Source organism: Passer domesticus, chromosome 7 (assembly GCF_036417665.1).
Source record: "Passer domesticus isolate bPasDom1 chromosome 7, bPasDom1.hap1, whole genome shotgun sequence".
In the NCBI taxonomy this organism is placed as follows: domain Eukaryota; kingdom Metazoa; phylum Chordata; class Aves; order Passeriformes; family Passeridae; genus Passer; species Passer domesticus.
In genome coordinates this window covers 18814281-18832790 of record NC_087480.1, presented here as the reverse complement: position 1 = coordinate 18832790, position 18510 = coordinate 18814281, and the positions used below count along the sequence as shown (strand labels likewise).

Sequence of the window (18510 nt, the reverse complement as noted above, 5' to 3'; positions counted from 1 at the left end):
GGGCAGGAAACACCTGCCCAGCAGCTCCTGCCTCTCCTCAGCTGCTGCCGTGTCTGTGCCATGGATTGTTTTTTCAGTGGGAGAGTTGTCCTGGGGATGCTTTCCGGAGAAGGTCCAGTCTGGGAGGGTGGGAGTAGGAAGGGCAGGAAAAGCCCAGGAGGGCCGGGCTTTAGGGAGGCTCACTTTGGGTGCCAGCAGGATCTGGAGTCCTCACGAAGCCAAACTTCCAGCTCCTGAGAAGGGCTTTGCCCAGTCCAGTTCTTGCTTTTCCATTGCTTCAGTCCAGGAGGAGCCCTGCGGTTCCCTTCGGCAGACAGGGATGCAGGACAGAGCCAGGGAGGTCCATGCCCTGGATGAGTGATCTGGAAGGACGGGGTGGGTGTTGCAATATCCCATTTATGGCCCGTGACTTTGGGGACCTCTCTGGGGCGAGGGCTGGGTGCACTTGGCTGTCGGATGCTGGAAGGGCAGGATGGGACTGGGGGAGCCGACTCTGAGGCTCCCACTGAGCTGATCTTTAAGGTCCCAACCCAAACTAGTCTGACTTCTTGGTTCTGTGGAATAGTGGAGGGGTTTGAACAGGACACGAAATGAGGAACTTTCTTTAAAAGTGGAATTATTCCTTCCCGATGCCTCCAGCTTGTCTCATGGGGGAACAAAAGGAGAAAGGCGTGGTGAGAGGTGCGGGAGGCCCGTGCTGGCCCAGCGCCTGCCTTGTGCTCAGCTCACTCAGCCCGGCTCCCTGGAAAGGACAGGAATCCCCTCCTTTCCTCTGGGGTCTCAGTGGGGCCGCGGGAAAGGGGCTGGGAGCAGCACGGCTGGGATGGGATTGCGCTAAATGGCCCTCAAAGGTCCTTCCGATGCCTCGGGGGATGAGCGGAGCCTCCCGCCCGCAGCAGCACCGGGCCTGCCCTGCTCCTTCACAGCGCCCCAGAATCGGTGCTGTCCTGAGGGTCTGAGGAGGATCCAGCGGCTCCATGAAGCCTTCGTGCTGTAGGAGAGAGGCTTGTGTTGTTTCCCTCTTTTTTCAGGCTGAATTCCTGCCTGGGGGCTGGTGAGGAGCCCCGGGGCAGAGCGAGGGGCGCTGCTGGGCTCACAGCACACCCCGCTGCCTCTCTCTGTGCGCTTTATTTACAATGTCCAAGGAATGATTTCCTGCCGGCGTGACATGGATTTCAGCGTGGATTTCCTCTCCCTTCTGTGAACTCGAGCCAGGCTGGGGACTTGAAAGTAAAACGAGATCGTGTCTGGGCAGGGATGGAGACTTGGAAGTAGCAATGAGCTGGTTCATAACAACAAAGAAGGGAAAAAAGGGCCTTTGGCCCAGGATTTATTTAGAGACGAAGGCTCAGGGCTGTGAACGCCCTGGGCTGAGGTAAAAGCAGCTCCTCGGCAGTGGAGATAAGAGGGTCCTTTGGCAGCAGCTGCAGGAAGCACTTTGTGTCTGGATTGAATCCACAGGGCGAGGCCATGGGAAATCAGGTCAGTGTGCAGATTTTATTAGTGCTGCAGTCACCCCCCACCTCCCAGGCTGGGTTAGAGCAGGAGGGAATCACAGAATTCTGGAATGGTTTAGGTTGGAAGGGTCATGAAGCTCATCTGGCTCCATCCCCTGCCAAGGCAGGGACACGTTTCACTGTCCCAGGCTGCTCCCAGCCCTGTCCAGCCTGGCCTTGGGCACTGCCAGGGATCCAGGGGCAGCCACAGCTGCTCTGGGCACCCTGTGCCAGGGCCTCACCTCTCTCACAGGGAATTTCTCCCCACTATCCCTTCTGACCCTGTCCTCCTTCAGCTTGAGGTGTTAAGGAAGGCTCGGGAGGCTCTGTCACTGTAGGGACACTTAGGGACATGCTGCCCAGGGAGCTGGAGCTCTCGGTTTTGGGGGACAGGGCCAGAAGGGATAATGGGGAATTGCTTATTCTTGAGGCTCTCCCCAGCCCGAGGGAGATGCTGGCAGAGGAGGCTGTGTGAGGGGCTGCAGAGCTGGTTTAGGAACCACTGAATTTGCTTTCTAGCAGGAGTTACAGTGAACTTGTCAGCAATACACACATTAAAATAGTGAGCTGTAATTTCTAATAAACAATTTTAACAATAACAGAAAAGTTGTATGAGAAATCTTCAGTACTTTGCTCCATTTGCACAGCAGATTTTGTTTCCTTAGTCAGAGAAAGGTGGTATGTCCTCTTCCAGGTCTTTCCACACTTTGTTCTTTCTTTCCTGGAGCATGTCCTGGGACAAGCACTGTTGGCACAGGTGCCTCAGGCAGTTTTTGTGGAGGCCGGGTTTTCATGCTGCTGGGTTCTCCTGCTGGTGGTCCATCCACGTGTCCAGGTGGGAGCCCACCTGGCCAGGCTGGGGGTGTCCAGCCCTTCTGCTGGAAGCACCAGGGCAGGGAGGGCAGTGGAGGAGGCAGGGGGGCTGCAGGGGCCCAGGCTCTCGGGGTAACCTGTGCCGGTTCTTCACAGTGAGGAATTCCAGCTGGGCTCTCCCCAGACACGGTGAGGCTGCTCTTTGCCCTGATGCTCCTGCAGATTTCCTTCTCCCATCCACCCACCCAGGAGCCCTCTCCTTTCCAGGAAAACGGGGTGGGCCATTGCCTGCTGGCACTGAGCCCGGCTCTCCCCACTCACTGCTTTCCCTGCTTCCTCCACGGCAAACAGCCTCTGCGGCTCCCTTGGCCGTGTTAAACTCCTTTTCAAAGGAAATCTTGGAACCACCTGCTGCATTTCCTGTAGCCCCGGCTCCCTGCTTCAGCCCTGCTCTCCCATGGCTGCTGCCAGAGGTGGGATAAGCTTGGTGCTCCCAGGGGTGTTTGAGACCCGAGGATGTCAAGAGCCCTGCTGTGGGTCACCGAGGTGGCTGGGACAGCAGGAGGGGGGATGAGAGGAGCAAAAAGGATGGTTTTAGAACGGAGGGGTTTGGAACGTTTTTTTGGGGTTTTTTTTGCTTTGGGCAAGAGCCCAGCGTGCTCCAGGGCCAAGTGCTGCAGAGCCAAGGCTCGGCTCAGCTCCCTCCATCGGGCCTGGGAAAATGGGGCTCCACAGCCCTGCCATGGGGGGATCAGCCCTATCATGCCTTTGGAGGCTGCTCTTGGTGCTCTCTGGCTTTGGATGAGCTTTTGGACATCCTGGATGAGCTGGGGAATCTTCCCTTGCGCTGGGGCCGGTCCAGGTGTTGTGTGCAGGTGCCAGGGTGGCACTGTGCTGTGGGGGTTGTATCAACCCCCCTGGGCTGGGAGCCTGCAGGAGATGGGGCCTGGAGAGTGGAATGCCCAGCAGCTGGGGATGGGGGGATGTGGGAACTGCCTGGCTCAGCCCCAGCCCTAGCTGGATGTGAAGAGCCAGGGGAGCTGCAGGAGGGATGGCAGGAGCTGCCCAGGAACAGCCCATCGGTGGCCCCGGGGCCTGGCTTCATCCTGGGCTGGGCTCGGCAATCCCAAACTCAAAGATAAGGAGCACTGGGACCCCTGGGAGCTGCGGGGTGCAGGGGAGGAGCTGGGATGGGCTCAGATTTCATGGGGTTTCTGCAGGAGCTGAGCCCAGCAGGAATGAAGGCTCCGGGCTGAGAAGCAGGAACACATCCCCTTGGGATTGCCTTGGGTGTCGGTGGGGGCTGTCAGGTGAGAGCCCCTGGAGGTGCTGTGGGTGCAGGATGAGCAGGACACTTTGCTGGGCTCTGTCTGGAGCTCTGGCAGCACCCCAGCCCTGCTCCACCTGGCTCTGGGCTCACCCTGTCTGGGGCTGTGTCCTGGGTGCAAAGGGGCCAGACCTGTGCTGGAGTACAAGGCTTTATTCCATCCTCCCTGGGAGCCCCACGCCTCTGGCAGCCCACACTGCCACTGTGTAAATCCCCCCTGTCTTAGCAGGATACAGAAAGTACAGGGGGAGTTGGAAAAGGGGCTGTGCCCACCCAGTGTCCATGGGCTGAACCAGCTGGGCCCTGCTCTGCCCTGCCTGAACCCACCTCTGGTCTCTGGGATGGCCTCCATCACCCAGAGCTGGTTTGGTCCCTCCAAGGTCTTGCTGTGACCATCGGGCTCACCCAGAGTTGGAATCCTGCAGGGATTGCCAGGGCTGGAGGTGTGAGGAAGCGGGGACTGCGCTGTCCACGAGGGCTGGGCAGGACAAAATCCACGTGGGAAGAGGTGCTGGGTCAGCAGCCGCGCTGAGCTCCTGGTCCTGTGCAGCCTGGCTCAGTCGCCACGTGCTCCAGTGCCACGTGCCGGGTGTGGTGCCAGGACTGGTGACTGCTGCGGTGTCACGGTCCTGCCCTTTGCCCTCCCTGCAAGCACCACTGCTGTTGCTCCAGGCTTTCATCTCCCAAACTGAAACTCCCTCATTCCCCTCCAGAGGCTGATGCTGGACCTGCCCCATCCCCACAGCGTGTGCCCCAGGGGTGCCAGCCCTGTGCCCCAGGGATGCCAGCCCTGTGCCCCAGGGGTGCCAGCCCCAGGTCCTGGCACCCACAGTCCTGCTCAAGGTGGCATCAGACTCATGGGTGTCACCCTGCCATGGGGACACTTCATCTTGCAGATGTGGCCCCGGTGCCTTTCTTGCTGCAGGGAGCTGTTGGGAGGTGCTGTGCCACCAGGGCAAGGATGTCCCTCCTTGTACATGTCCCCTGTAGGCCCTCGGAGACCCTTCCTGGTTCACGGCTGCCTCCCACGTGGAGGGTGGCACGGAGCACCGCAGGGCCCTGCGGGCAGCCAGCCCTGTGCCCTTCTTGGCTCAGCCCTCACCAGAAGGGACAACGCAGCCGCAAGAACCCTGCGGCACCCCGGGCCATTGGCTGCTGTCCAGGGGCCAGGTGGGAGCGGGGGGGGTGTCACAGGTCGAGCCGGAAGGCCCCGAAGTAACTGGCGGCTGCGTCACTGGAGTCGATGGCCAAGGAGGAGACGGAGACGAAGAGCTCGTCACCGGCCTTGAGCTCGAAGAGTCCCCCCTGGTAGAGCGCGTGGAGCCCGTAGTCAGCCTCGGGCGCCCAGCACTTGGTGCCCACGCCCTTGAGCAGCAGCACGGGTGGGCTGTGGGCCGGCTGCCACTGGATGCACTGCACGAGCTGGGGGCCCGAGTCGCGGCCGGCGCCGCGGTAGCGGAAGTAGATCTGCGAGTACACGTAGTACTTGCCCGGCTGCTCCACGCGCAGCCGCCCGGCCCGGTACGTCATGTTCTGCACGTGGGACAGGAGGCTGCTGTGCCCCCAGTGCGTGATGGCGTGGCGGCACGACTGGGAGAGATTCCCGGAGCGCTGGGAGCGTCCTGCGGGAAGGGACAGCCACTGAGGGGAGCGACCTGACCCGGCCATACGGAGGGGAGGGGGTGCTCTGGCTCCTTCCCAGTCATCCAGCTTGGAGGGGTGGAGCTTGGTGGTCTTGGAGTGAAGGGGGGGACAAGCACTGGTCCCATCATCCCATCCTGGTCCCCTGCCCTTTGATCTCTCCTGTTCCCATCATCCAATCCTGGTCCCCTGCCCTTTGATCTCTCCTGTTCCCATCTCGGAGACCCAGCAGTGCCCAGAGGGGTTCCCCAACTCACCATCCTGACCCAGGCTCTGTGGGCGGAGGGTGAGATGTGCTGAGGGTTTCCCAGCTATTTTGGGAGGAAGTTGCCCCTCTGAGGTGTTGAAGTAGCTCCGCCAGGCCTCTGCAGGAAAGGGATAGATGCTGTAAGAACAGTGTGGGGACACCCGGCCCCATGCCAGCAGGGCAGGGAGTGCCCCACTGACCCACCAGAGCAAAAGATTATTGAGGGATGGAAATGTCTCGTCAATCATCAACCAACACATCTGTGTGTGCCATGGCCCTGCTTCCCCAGCCTCCAGACAAACAGACGTGGCTGTCCCCCAGTCCGTTCATGGAATGTGTGCCTGTCATGGCAAGTGGCAATCCTGGCTCTCCCCTCTCCTGCCCCAGCTTACAGCATGGGAGTTGGCACCCCCCACCCCCTGCCTGCCCCCTGGGATCACAGCTCCCATGGATCACAGCTCCCATGGATCACAGCTCCATGGATCACAGCTCCCATGGGTCACGGCTCCCTGGATCACGGCTCCCTGGATCACGGCTCCCTGGATCACAGCTCCCTGGATCACAGCTCCCGTGGGTCACAGCTCCCAAGGGTCACAGCTCCCATGGGTCACGGCTCCCTGGATCACGGCTCCCATGGGTCACAGCTCCCATGGGTCACAGATCCCTGGATCACAGCTCCTGTGGGTCACAGCTCCCACGGGTCAGGCTCTGGCCCAGGGGGACTCACCCTTCACGGCGCTCCTGCGGATGATGTTCTCGGTCACCTGCGCCACAGAGAAGAGAAAGTTCCCTGGTTAAAGGTGACACAGGGTTTCCCCATGCCTGAGCTCCTACTCCAAGCCTCTATCACCTTCCCTGTCATGCTGGCTCTGGGCCCCACCACCTCCTCACTATGAAGGGCTTGAGTCCCACTGCCACCTTGAACCATCCTGGCTATTCCCCCCTCCCACTGCTCTGGTGAGGCAGATGGAGAAACTGAGGCACGGGGACAACCAGGAGCTCTCCCATCCGCCCCTTGTCCCGCGCTCACCGTGGCCACATAGGCTTTGATGGTGCTGGCCAGCTTGAGACAGCCCTGGCTGCTGCTCAGCTTCTCCAGGCTGGAGCCCTCGGGCTGCTGATTGAGCACCTGCAGACACCGCAGCTCCTCTGCGCTGCCCGGAGCCTGGGATTTCAGCTGGGATGGAAACAGAGCGTGATGGCAAACTGGGACAGAGCGAGGGAGCAGCCGGGATCCTGCTGGGTGTGAGCAGGGGGCAGCTGCCTTCAGCCCTGCTCCTGCAGCAGCTGGGCACTCAGAGAACAACCAGGATACTGGGATCAGCTCAGCCTCTGGATCCACAGCACAGCGCTGTGAGGTCAGATTGAAAAGATCTGCGTTCATCTCTGCCCTCCTGGTGCCCCGGCCGGCCCTGCCCGGCCATTCCCCGCGGGAGGGCTCGCAGGCTGCTCCTGCACACACCTGCCGCCCAGGTGGCAGCGCCGGCTGCTGCCAAGGCAGCGAATCCCCCCGGGACGGGGCCGTTCCCTTGGAATGCCCGCGGCGGGAGCGTGTCCGGGCTGACTGCGGCGTGTGCCCGCCCGCCGAACCGGGGCCAGCCCGGCAGGGAAAGCTGCTGGAGCGGCTCCAGAGAAAGCCACGGAGATGTTCCGAGGGCGGGAGCCGCTCTGCCCTGGAGCCAGGCTGGGAGAGCTGGGGGTGTTCACCTGGAGAAGGCTCCAGGGAGAGCTCAGAGCCCTTTCCAGAGCCTAAAGGGGCTCCAGGAGGCTGACTCCCTACTCCCAGCACAGATCCAGTGACTGGCCGCTGAAATTAGCCCAAATTGTTCCACTACAGTGGTTTTCTTCTCCCTCCGCCTCTTCCCTGGGGCTGTGTCTCCCCATTCCCCTCCTCTCCCCGCCTTTCATGTAAATCCCTCACAGCGGGACCTCATGTGACCCAGGGATGGAGACAAAGCCCGAAGGAGGGCTGGAGCCCACTCTGAAAATGCTTCGCTGGATCCAGACAGGCTGTTTATTCCCCCTGCATCCGTGGCAGGGCTTTTCCTTCTTCCCCGTCTCTGGTGTGTTTTGTGGAATGTCTGGCACAGCAGGACCCTTTTTTTTTTTTTTTTTTTTTTTTTTTTTTTTTTTTGCCTCATCCTCAGGGATGAGGGGGCTTCCACGGAGCTGCTGCCACCCCCGAACTTCCCTCTACCCCTGGATCTCCTGACTAGCGTTTCCCTCCCGCTGCTGAGGGGTTGTTGTGGGTCGGAATCAGCAGCTGAGGGGAGGGGCTGGCGAGGCTGTTGAAAGGATCAGACCCGCCTCGGCCAAGTTTGGGAGTGGTTTTGCCCGACTGACCCCGTGGGAGGTGGGAATGGCGGGATCCCAGCACAGCTGGTGGGATTGCACTGGAGCAAGCAAAGGGCTGCTGGAATGGGGGTCCCAGCACCTCACAAAGGGGGTGAGGAGGATTTGGGGTCCTGGAGTGTGGGGAGATGGGAATGGGAGGAGGGAGAGATGAAGCCAGAACCAGGGGTCAGTGGGCCCTGGAGCCCAGGGAAGTCTCCTCCCCCCCGCTCCCGGGGTTGGAGACTCCGATGGGATCCCAGGGCACAGCCCCCCTCTCCCAGTGCAAACCTCAGCTCCAGGCGGGGCTCAGGACAAAGGCGCAGGCTCTCCACATCTGGATTGGCTGTAGTGTCCACCCCTCCGCCCACGCCTGCACAGCTGGATCTGCATCTCCGGGCGGAGCTCGGGCAGTGTCCACCCCCCAATCCACATCTGGCCCCGCGGCTCCCGGGGGAGCCGGGGCAGTGTCCACCCCCCAATCCACATCTGGCCCCGCGGCTCCCGGGGAGCCGGGGCAGTGTTCACCCCCCAATCCACATCTGGCCCCGCGGCTCCCGGGGAGCCGGGGCAGTGTCCACCCCCCAATCCACATCTGGCCCCAAGGCTCCCGGGGAGCCGGGGCAGTGTCCACCCCGCAGCCCGCACCTGGCCCCGCGGCTCCCGGCAGGCAGAGGCGAGGAGCGGTAGCGGGCAGAGCCCTCCCGCAGCCGCCGGGACTGCCGGGGCCGCAGCCCCGCCGCCGGTCCCAGGACAAAGCTCACCTTGGAGATGGCCATGGTGAAGTAGACGAAGAGGCCGGTGGTGGAGGCGATCTGCAGCGCCAGGATAGCCATGACGGCCACGCTGCCCCACAGCGGCCCGCACCGCCGCCGCCGCTGCCCCCGCGCCGCACCGGGGCCGCCGTCCGGAGCGGCACCGGCACCGGGACAGTCACCGGGAGCGGGCCCGGCAGCGGGACCCTTGGCCAGCATTGGCGTGTCGGAGCCGGCGCTGTCGGAGCGCAGGTACTGCCCGGCGCTGGGCGGGTGCGGGGCCATGGCCCGGCCCGGTCCGGTCCCGGTCCCGCTGCCCCGGGCCCGAGAGCGGCGGGGCTGGGGGCGGGGCGGGGCTGGGCCCGGGCCCGGGGGGCGGGGCTGGGCCCGGGGGCGGGGTCTGGCGGGCACCGGGGCCCGCCGGGCGCGATGGTGGGCCCGGGCTGCGGCTCGGGTCCGCGGGGACGGTGCGTGTCCCCAGAGAGCCCCAGAGTGTCACTTCACACAGCGACAGAACACGGGGAATGGCTTCACTCTGCAGAGGGCAGGGTTAGATGGGTTAGATGTGAGGGTGGGCAGCCCTGGCTGCCCCTGGATCCCTGGCAGTGCCCAAGGCCAGGCTGGACACTGGGGCTGGAGCAGCCTGGGACAGTGGAAGGTGTCCCTGCCCAGGGCAGGGGGTGGCACTGGGTGAACTTGAGGCCTCTTCCTACCCAAGCCATCCCAGGATTTATGAATATGCTCCATGCCACCATCACAGGACAGTGTGGGAGCTGCTGGGGTGACTCCAGGCGAGAAGACCCCAGTGTTGCTGGGCTGAGAACAGAGGGTCTCAGGGCTGGAGGGACATGACCTGAGCCAGGTTTAGGTGATGGGCCTCACATCACCCCTGGCCACCAGCAAAGGCTCAGAGAGGTGCAGGTTTGCAGGACAGGGGACAAGAGCTGCTGAGCAACTCCTGGAAGCCTCGCTGTGGGGGCCGTGCCCACCCTGCCCTCCTGGACTGGGCACAGGGCTGTCCATCCTTGCTGAGCCCCGGGTTCTGTCCTGCTGCTAGCTCACATTCCTATTGTTCCACAACAGAAATGTGGAGCAGGTTGGAAAGCAGAAAGGTGGGACAAGCTGCTGTTCCCTGGTGCTGCCATGGCGGCTCCATGCTCAGGTGAGTCTGTGGCTCCAGGTGCTGTTACCTGTGAAATGAAAGTGAGACCTGAAAAAGCACAGGAGCACTGGTATCCCTGCAGAGCCACTGCCTCCTGTCCCCTGGGCCCTGGGAAGGGTGGGCGGCCTCAGCCCAGGCTCCAGCCAGCTCAGCAGCCCCCAGACCATCACAGAGGTGGCTGCCCCGTGGGCCATCCCCTCCCCTGGACTTCCAACCCTGCAGTGTCCCCAGAAGGACTACGAAGCCAGGGCTCTTCTGAGCCCCTGGGGCTCAGAGCAGGGGATCTCCCACCCCAAAGCATCTGCCAGGCCCAGGACTGATTTCCCTGCTCAGAGTGATTCTGCCAGCTCAGTGTCTACCCAGTGCCAGTGCCCCATCCCTGCCCTGGCTCAGAGATGTTTCCCCAGGCGAGATGTCTTCCTTGGAGTTTGGGAAGGGCGCTGAGCTGGGAGAGAGGTGACTAATTATGTCTAAAATATCCCATGACAACTCAGCCCTCCTGGTTGTTCTCAGGAAAAGGACTCAGGACCTGCTGAGCCAGTGAGGGGGGAAGAGCTGCAAAGGGCACATCTGGGGAACAGCTGCCAGCCTGGTCTAGTGGAAGGTGTCCCTCCCCATGGCAGGGGTGGAATGGGATGGGTTTCAGATCCCTTCCAAACCAAACCATTCCACAATTCTATGATTTGCCATTTGGGGCATATCTGTGCTGAAGAAACCTGGGACCACTGCTGTCTGTGCTGCTCCATGGGATGGGACAGGGGCATGGCTGAGCTCTGCTGAGGAGCACAGGGAAACCAGTAGCAATCAGAACCCTGGAGCCTGGGGCTGCGCTCTTGGAGAGAGAAGGTTTGTCTGTGAGTCAGGGCAGGACCAGAACTGGAGCTGTGCAGAGAAAATTGGGTGGGAGCCAGGGAGAAAAGCATGCCTCAGTCCTGGCTGAGGAGTTGTTTTTCACTTCTAATGTTTCCTGGTCTGTGCACTGGGAGAGCTGGGTCAGGCAGAGCCTGGAAATCTGTTTCCTCAGTGTCCCATGGTGCACAGCAAGTGCAGGGGAGCAGGAGAGGGCCTTGTTGGGGTTTCCTGGTGCTCTCAGTGAGGCTGGGATGGGGGAAACTCAGCAGGAGATGCTGGCACGGACATGGAGCTGCGTCTGGCATTTCCCAGCCTGTCCCTTGGATTCACTTCAGTTTCCTTCAGGCAGGCTGGTGAAACGTGCAGTTTTTGTTGTTTTCCATATTTCCTGGGATGGCCAAGGCAGACCTGCTGGGCTGGGTCAGTGCAGGATGCTCCTCCCGGGGAGGTCCCAGGGCTGGTTCTCAGCTCCCCGCGCTGCTCCTTTCAGCCAAGCCCAGCCTGGCGCTGGCTCCGGCCCTGATGACTCCAAACAGGGCTGATCACACGGCCCTCCCTCAGGAAACAGCAGCCCCTGCGACGTGAAGTCATCGCGTGCGGCTCAGGAGCTGCTGTAACCTCCCTGGAATGTGCCCTCAGATGTTTGTCTTTCGGTTGCAACCCATCAGTTCCTGTGCTGAGATGTTTTTTGGGAAAAACCTCTTCTTCATCACACCGTGCTTCCAGTGGGAGGGTCAGGCGTCCAACCTCCTCCCTCCAACCCTGGGAGCACCCCAGCCCTTCCCTGGCTGTCTCCTTCCCATGGGCTGGGGCCAGTGTTTGTTTGTCCCTGTTATCACAGAGCAGGTGGAGACATTCCCTGCCCGGTGGCATCGGAGCTGCTGCAGAGCTGCTCCAGCCCACACGTGCCAGCTGGAGGGATGGGTGGTCACCCAGGTGGGACAGGACATTGGCTTGGAAGGGCACAAGCTGCTCCTCACAGCCCTTCCTGGCCTCTGGCTGCTGGAGGTTGGGAGCCAAGGTGTAGGGAGAGAGGGAAAAGAGGTGCAGAAAGGCTCTGTGGGGACCCAGGGGTGCTCCCTGCGCTGCTGGCGGGAGTTGGGTTGGATGGAGGAGCCCCACAAAACCCTGGACCCGCGAGCTTTCCCAGGAGGGATGAGGAGCAGCAGCCTCTGGAACATCCCAAGGCGGGACAGCAGCTCCCCAGACATCCATGCCCCGGCCAGGAGCGTCCCCGCGCTCCGGCGGTGGATGACAGGCAATGACAGGACAGGACAGGCAATGACAGACACAGTGACAGGCCACGAGAGGCAAGTTCTGCTGCAGCTCCTTCCCTGGGCTGGGCTCCCGGGGCCAGCGCCTCCGCGGCTCCTGGCACAGCTGATCTCCTCGCTCCCTCTAGTGGGATTGGGAGGGCTGCGTGGGCTCCTGCCTGGCCACACCTGTGTCCCCGTTCCTCCTCTTGATGTCCCCCTGGAGATCCTACACTTTTTTTTTTTTTTTTTTTTTTTTTTTTTTTTTTTTTTTTTTAAGCCTGCCACAAAGCCCCCAGCACTTCCCAAGCTGCCCAACCTCCTGGGGAAGGAGAAAAACATTGTCCCGATCCCACGTGGAACACTGCGAGGTGAATCTCGTGCAGGAGCAGCGCCCCAGCCGTGTCCCGTCCTTCCCACAGCCCTGCCGGGGGCTGGAAGAGCTGCTCCAGGAAATGGTTAAACCCACAGTTTTTGGCTGAGGTGGGATCCTGGGGACAGGGGACAGGGTGAGGCCATTCCCCCGGTGCCCCGAGCTGGGATTTGGGGGGTTTACAGCGTGACAGGTAGAGGAGGGACAGGGAGGACGGGAGGAGGCAGTGCCTTGGGGGGTTCTGTGTGCTGGGTTTGGAAGTCCTGGAAAGGGGAGAAGGACGGAAGGGAAAGGGGAACAGAGGAGGAGGGCAGCAAGGGAGAGGAGAGGCGGGAGAGGGAAAGGAGAGGAGTGGAGGAAGGGAAAAAGAGGGGAACGGAGAGGAGGAGAAAGGTGGGAGGAAAATAGAAGAGGAGGAGGAGGAGGAGGAGTAGAAGAGAGAAGAGGTGAGAAGGGGAAGGGAAGAAAGGGAGGGAAAGGAGGAGAGGAGAGGAGAGGAGAGGAGAGGAGAGGAGAGGAGAGGAGAGGAGAGGAGAGGAGAGGAGAGGAGAGGAGAGGAGAGGAGAGGAAGAGAAGAGGAAGAGAAGAGGAAGAGAAGAGAGAAGAGAGAAGAAGCAGGAGGAGGGGGCGGAGGGCGGCCGGCGGTCCCGCCCCGAGGAGCGGCCCAGGCCCGTGGCGGAGCTGTCCCCGGCGGCCCCGCAGATGTTCCCCGTCCCCCTCCTCCTGCCCCTGCTCCTCGCCCCCGGCAGCGCCGCGGCCGCCCCGGGGGTCACAGGCGAGTGTCAGCCCCGGGGCCGGGTCGGTCCCGGTCCCGTGCCCGGTCTGCCCCGGCCGTTCGGGGCAGGTTTGGCCGAGCTGGGCCGCGGGGGGAGGCGGCGGGACCCCTGTCCTCCCCCGCATGGAGCCACTCCCGGCTTTGGGAAGCTTTTCCTGGCGCCTGATTTAAGACACGAAGGCGACTCCAGGCTCGGGCACGCCTTAATCCCGGAGAAAAGCTTTTAGGGGAAGGTCGGGAAGGGACTTGCGGCTTTTCTCGGCTCTCAGCGCGGTTCCCGGCAGGGGCCTGCGGGGGGGCCGTGCCGGGGGGTCCCACAGCTCCGTGTGTGCCCCTCAGAGCAGGACGGGGCGTTTCCATGGCCCTGCTGGAGAATCTGGGCGTGTGGGTGGGTGAGAAGCTCAGCAGGGCTCAACACGGCTTCAGCCCCGGAGTGTGAGCGGGGGGATTCAGCCGCTCTGCCCTCAGTGAGAGCCCGGCTGCAGAGCAGCCCCGGGCCCAGCTGGAGAGAGCCCGGAGGCGGCCACGGAGCTGCTCTGGGGCCCGGAGCCCCTCTGGGGCCAGGCTGGGAGGGCTGGGGGTGCTCAGAGAGGAGAAGGATCCAGCAGAGCCCCTTCCAGGCTCCTCAGAGCCCCTTCCAGGGCCTAAGGGGGCTCCAGGAGAGCTTGGGACAAGGGATGGAGGGGCAGGACAAGGGGAAATGCCTTCCCACTGCCAGAGGGCACGGTTAGATGGGATATTGGGGGAAATTCTTCCCTGTGTGGGTGGCGAGGCCCTGGCAGAGGTTTCCCAGAGGAGCTGCAGCTGCCCCATCCCTGGCAGCGTTCCAGGCCAGGTTGGACACTGGGGCTTGGAGCAGCCTGGGATTGTGGAAGGTGTCTCTGCCCATGGAACTGAGTGATCTTTAAGGTCCCTTCCAACCCAAACCCTTCCATGATTCACGATTCTATAAATAATTCCCTCGGCAGCTGAGGCAGGAAGGGCTCCTGCAGCACCTCCCAGGTGGATGGAGTGGGATCCCTGCGGCGGTGGGGTGACTCTGCTTTCCCTTGCAGCCCGCACGCTCGCTCCCTGCTACTCGGCCGACCTGCGCCCGGCCGCGGGCAGCCTGGTGTCGGCCGTGGGCTGCACCGTGCTGCTGACGGCCCCCGAGCTGCGGGGCAGCAGGGCCGTGTCCTGGGAGTACCGAGCGGGCTCGGAGGAGGGGGTCATCCTCAGCTACGGCTTCCGTCACCCCCCCAACGTGTCCCGGCTCTACGAGAACCGGGCCACGTTCAACGAGTCCAGCCTGTCGCTGCAGGTGGTGCTGCAGCAAGGGGACAGCCGCCTCTACCGCCTCAGGGCCCAGGAGGAGGCCACGACCTGGTTCCATCTGCACGTTGTGGGTGAGTGGGGACACGGCCAGCCCTCCTCCGTGCCTGGGAGCCGGGACTGCCATGGGTTTGAGCGCTGACGCTGCCTCTGCCTCTCCCAGAGCCGCTCTCCGAGCCACAAATTGTGGGCAACTCCTTGGTGAAGGCAGGAGGCAGCACCAAACTGGTTTGCAACGTGGTGCAAGGGAAGGCAGATGCCTACTGGTGGAAGAAAAATGGGGAGCTGCTCGTGGGAAATGAGCGCATCCGTTTTGTGGAGAACACCACGCTCTGCATCGTGCGGGTGTCCATCAGCGACAGCGGCTACTACACCTGCGTGGTGAGCAACGCCGTGAGCCAGAATGAGACCTCCTTCCTGCTCAAGGTCCACCGTGAGTGCCTGCCTTCCTGTTGGTGTTTACCACTATTACTGACGGGACTGCCTTGGTCTGTCTGGCCTCGCTGCTGACCAAACAGTGGCACCTGTGGTCCTTCCTCCCCGGAGTCGCTGTTCAGTACCTGTGGTCACAGCTGGGCACGTGGGGACAAGTCGGGCATGCCCCGAGCTCCAGAGCTTGCAGGTGGAGCTTGCTGCTGAGGGGGTCACTCCTCAGGCCTCCCTGAGCTGGAGAAACCTTTGAGGCGAGGTGAAGAAAGGAGCGGGTCCTGATGGAGAGTTTTTAATCCAGAGTTTTTATTTTGGTGGCGCGGCCTCTGAATCTTGCAACAACTCCACTGAACTCTCCCACCAGAGCTCTCCACCAGAACCCCAACTGCATGGTCTGCTTGTCCTTTTACCTGGGGAGAGGGGCAGGGGAGGGGACCCAGGGAGCACCAACCAGGTATGAGGGGAGGGGGTCTCAGGTGAGAGGGACACCTGGGTGGGCCAATGGCACCCTGGGGGGTGGAGAGCATCCTCTGAACCTGCCAATTGCTCAACGCTCTCCTTGGAATTTCTGGGTTGATAGACAATGCCCAGCAGGGATCAAGGGTGGGGAAAAGGAGAGGTGATTGACACCCCACCTGGGGAAAGAAACCAGGGGAAACTGAGGCAAGTCATGACATCACACTGCAACACCTTCCCCTGCCCAGGAAAATACTAGGGGGACATTCCCAGAAAAGGGATTCTCTTCCTGCCTATGCTGAGCAGGCAGGTTTGCTGGGGGGCTGTGGGTGGGTTAAATTCAGGTTAAATTTGCTCTGGTGCAGAGGCTCTGTGTTCTCCCCTTTTCAGACTCTACCAACGTGGTGCTGCCTGTGGTCCTGACCTGTGTCATCTTCGGCGTGCTCGCAGGTGGGTGCTGGGGTGGGCAGGTGGGTGCTGGGGCAACTCTTTGCCCTGTGTCTGGCTGGTGGGTGCTGTGGCAAGTGCTATGGCCACCAGAGGTGGGTGAAAGGGTCCCATGTGGCACATCCCTGCCAGGACCTGGCTCTCCCACCCTGGCATCCCATGGGCAGGGGCTGGGTTTTGTCACAGCTGCTGTTTCCAGCAGGGTGTCCCCAGTCCAAGGAGATCATGCTGGCCTGCATTGATGATGATGGTGGTGGGGCTCTGAGCCGCCTGGGCTAATGGAAGGTGTTCCTGCCCATGGCAGGGGTTGGAACTGGATGGGCTTTGAAGGTCCCTCCAACCCAAACGGTTCTGGGATTTTCTGATGCTGCTGCTTTGTCCCCAGGTGTCATCTTCTGGTGCCAGAGAAGGGAGAACTCATGTGGCAAGTGTTGGTAAGATGCCTCTAGCCCCCTCTTGGGGTGGCCCCCTTGCTCCTGCCAAAATTTTCTCTCTACAAGCCCAAATTTATCCTTGGCTGGATCCAAGTGAACTGGAGAAGTAGGAGAGCTCAGGGTGCTATTCCAGCCTCTCTAGAAATATTCCTGATTCCTCCACCCAGAGCCTGACACTCCTGGTTACCTTAGCTCTGAATAATGGGTAGACTTTTGAATACTCCAGAGATTTCTGGGAAGTGAGTGATTCTCGAGATTTTCTCAGAAATCTCTCCCTCTCTGTGACCACAAACACACTGAGGCTGTTCACTGGAGCTTCCTGGAGGGTGATGGTAAGGATGGAGAGGATAAGGATGGAAAACCCATCCCATGAGGTGGCGGGTTACAAACAAGGAGCTCTCAGGTGTCTTGTGCAGTCAGAACCCCGGGAACTCCAGACAGATAAATTGGCCAAGGTAGCTCCTGGAATCTGGAGTAGGGCAGAAGTCCACACCTCCTGGTGCTGCCACTGCCAGCATGGAACACTGAGCTGGCTGAGGCTCTGGAGGGGTCCAAGTGCCCAGACATGGCTCATGTGGGGCCCTCTCTTCTCCTTGCAGGTAGAGCTGGGTCAGCCCTGCTGTTACCCTTCCCTGGTGACCCTGGTGATGGATGCTGCTGGGAGTGCCAGGTATTCCCTCCCATCCCAGCCTCTCCTGGGCTCACCTGTGAAATGTTCAAGCTGCCAGAACTAGCAAATATTTTTTTGGAAAACACTGGTTTGGACTATTTCTGTGTTGTCCTGCTCTTCCTGTTGTGCATCCCTGGGGAGAGGGATGTACCTGCTCCCTCCCTCCATCCTCCTGGCTTCTTCCAGAGGCCTCGATGGGCTCTTGGCTCTGGAAAGAGCCACTGTCCCCACTGGGCCAATCCACAGTCCTGGGGCTGCTGGGAGGTGCTGCAGTGCCAGCCCTGCCTCCCCGGGGCCTCCCTGTGTCCTGCTGTGCCAGGGGGCTCGGGGGCTGAGGCTCTGGGCATCCTGCTCCGTGTGACCCTTGGAGGGAGGAGAAAGGGCAGGATTGTGCTGGGTGTGCAGCTGGAGGGAGCGGAGGCAGCAGGAGCTGGCAGGGAATGGGGGAGCAGCAAAGGAGTTCAGTTTCTGAAAGCAGATCCCAAGGAAATCCCTGCAGCTGGCTCAGGTGGGGATGCTCCCGAGCCCATCTCCAGCCCTGGGCTCTGCAGGGTCTGGGGATATCCCTGGGGACATTCCCTCCTCTCCCCAGCACCAGTGCTGGTGCCAGCTTGTCCTTCCCATTTGCTGCTCCTGCGGGTGACATTGGCCTTGGCCTGCTGGATACAGGGAGCCCTGCTCCTGTCCCCTCCTGTCCTCTCCCTCCCTGTGCTGCCTTGGCAGGGCTTTCCTAGATTGCTGTGAAGGAGATCTTACTCCTTCAGCTGAGCCTGGAGGCAGAGCAGGCATCCCCAGCCTGGAGAGACGTGGATGCTATCCCAGGTGCTGGACCCCACTGTTGGTCACCCCAAGACATTTGCACCCCCTTTTAATCTGAGGGGGAAATCCCAGGTCCAGGGCCCTCCCTGAGCCAGTCCCCAGCACCTCTGGAGCAGGCTGGGGACCTCTCAAAGGCAAACTGGAAAATTGTAGGAGACATCACTGGGAGATTCAGGGGCTGTTAGCAAGGGGCTGTCTCAGCCTTGGGTTTTGTGGAACCTTTAAAGGAAGCAGAGGAGTTTGGGTGGAATAAATGAGATTCCAACCCTGTTGGAAGCTGCAGGGCAGGTTGTCATGTTCTCTGTTGCACTTGAGGGTGTAAGACGTAGGCACATGTTTTACAAGAAATACTTTTCTAAGTGTTTTGGGGAGTTGTCTGTGACTGGTTTTGGAGACTTTGTGTTTTGTTGATGTCTGTTGCTGCTAATAAAGAGTGTGTGTTATCCCAGAGGGTATTGCTGTGATGTTTAGGGGTGGGAAATGCCCCCTTGGGGTAGCTGGAGTTTGAGGTAGCAGTGGGGTAGGAATCAGCCCCTGGTGGGGCGTGGCTGGTGGCAGAGCTGGGAATGCTGGATTTGTCCCAGTGTCCGGCTCTGGGAGATGATCCCTTCCTCTTGAGAACATCATTTGCTCCCCTTGTGGGGTTCCTGCATGCCCATCCCCTCCCTCACCTGCTCCTGTGGCAGTGACAGCCTGAGGGACTCAGCTGGGGTTAAGAACAGCCCAACAACTCTGCTCCAAATCTGGGTGAGGGTATTTTTAACCTGGCCCTGTTCCTGGAGTCACGGGAACCTGGCAGCTGCCCTGGCAGTGCCTGGGGAGGAGCTGCCTTCCAAGGAGCTGGGTCAGAGCTGCCCCAGGGGGGTTTTCGGGGAGGTCTGGGGTTCATCTGGGGCCTTTGGGTGCAGGGCTGTGCTCA

At 61.3% G+C, this 18510-nt stretch overlaps 2 protein-coding genes across 2 annotated transcripts; one reads left to right on the top strand and one right to left on the bottom strand.

Annotated features, from left to right (window-relative positions):
* Nucleotides 1–1301: 1301 nt before the first annotated feature.
* On the bottom strand, nucleotides 1302–8959 carry LOC135304668 (tumor necrosis factor ligand superfamily member 10-like). The gene is made up of 5 exons (XM_064427331.1): nucleotides 8620–8959; nucleotides 6555–6701; nucleotides 6252–6288; nucleotides 5535–5642; nucleotides 1302–5258 (listed from the first exon to the last, which is right to left on the bottom strand). The coding sequence occupies exons 1-5, from the start codon at nucleotides 8893–8895 to the stop codon at nucleotides 4825–4827; spliced, it is 1002 nt and encodes a 333-aa protein (XP_064283401.1). The 5' UTR covers nucleotides 8896–8959; the 3' UTR covers nucleotides 1302–4824.
* Nucleotides 8960–13383: 4424 nt separating this feature from the next.
* Nucleotides 13384–18039, top strand: LOC135304186 (contactin-4-like). Its single transcript, XM_064426390.1, has 6 exons — nucleotides 13384–13417; nucleotides 14081–14410; nucleotides 14500–14769; nucleotides 15612–15671; nucleotides 16054–16102; nucleotides 16702–18039. Exons 1-6 carry the CDS (start codon nucleotides 13384–13386, stop codon nucleotides 16703–16705), a joined length of 747 nt encoding a protein of 248 aa, XP_064282460.1. The 3' UTR covers nucleotides 16706–18039.
* Nucleotides 18040–18510: the final 471 nt, after the last annotated feature.

Bases quoted from the DNA above. Each gene is read 5' to 3' on its own strand.
- LOC135304668 (XM_064427331.1), bottom strand. From the start codon at position 8,895: ATGGCCCCGCACCCGCCCAGCGCCGGGCAGTACCTGCGCTCCGACAGC. The intron at 6,702-8,619 runs GTGAGCTTTGTC...TTTCCATCCCAG, and splicing joins TCACCATGGCCATCTCCAAG to CTGAAATCCCAGGCTCCGGG. The intron at 5,643-6,251 runs GTGAGTCCCCCT...CCTTTCCTGCAG, and splicing joins CCGCAGGAGCGCCGTGAAGG to AGGCCTGGCGGAGCTACTTC.
- LOC135304186 (XM_064426390.1), top strand. From the start codon at position 13,384: ATGGCCCTGCTGGAGAATCTGGGCGTGTGGGTGG. The intron at 13,418-14,080 runs GTGAGAAGCTCA...TTTCCCTTGCAG, and splicing joins GAATCTGGGCGTGTGGGTGG to CCCGCACGCTCGCTCCCTGC. The intron at 15,672-16,053 runs GTGGGTGCTGGG...CTTTGTCCCCAG, and splicing joins CATCTTCGGCGTGCTCGCAG to GTGTCATCTTCTGGTGCCAG.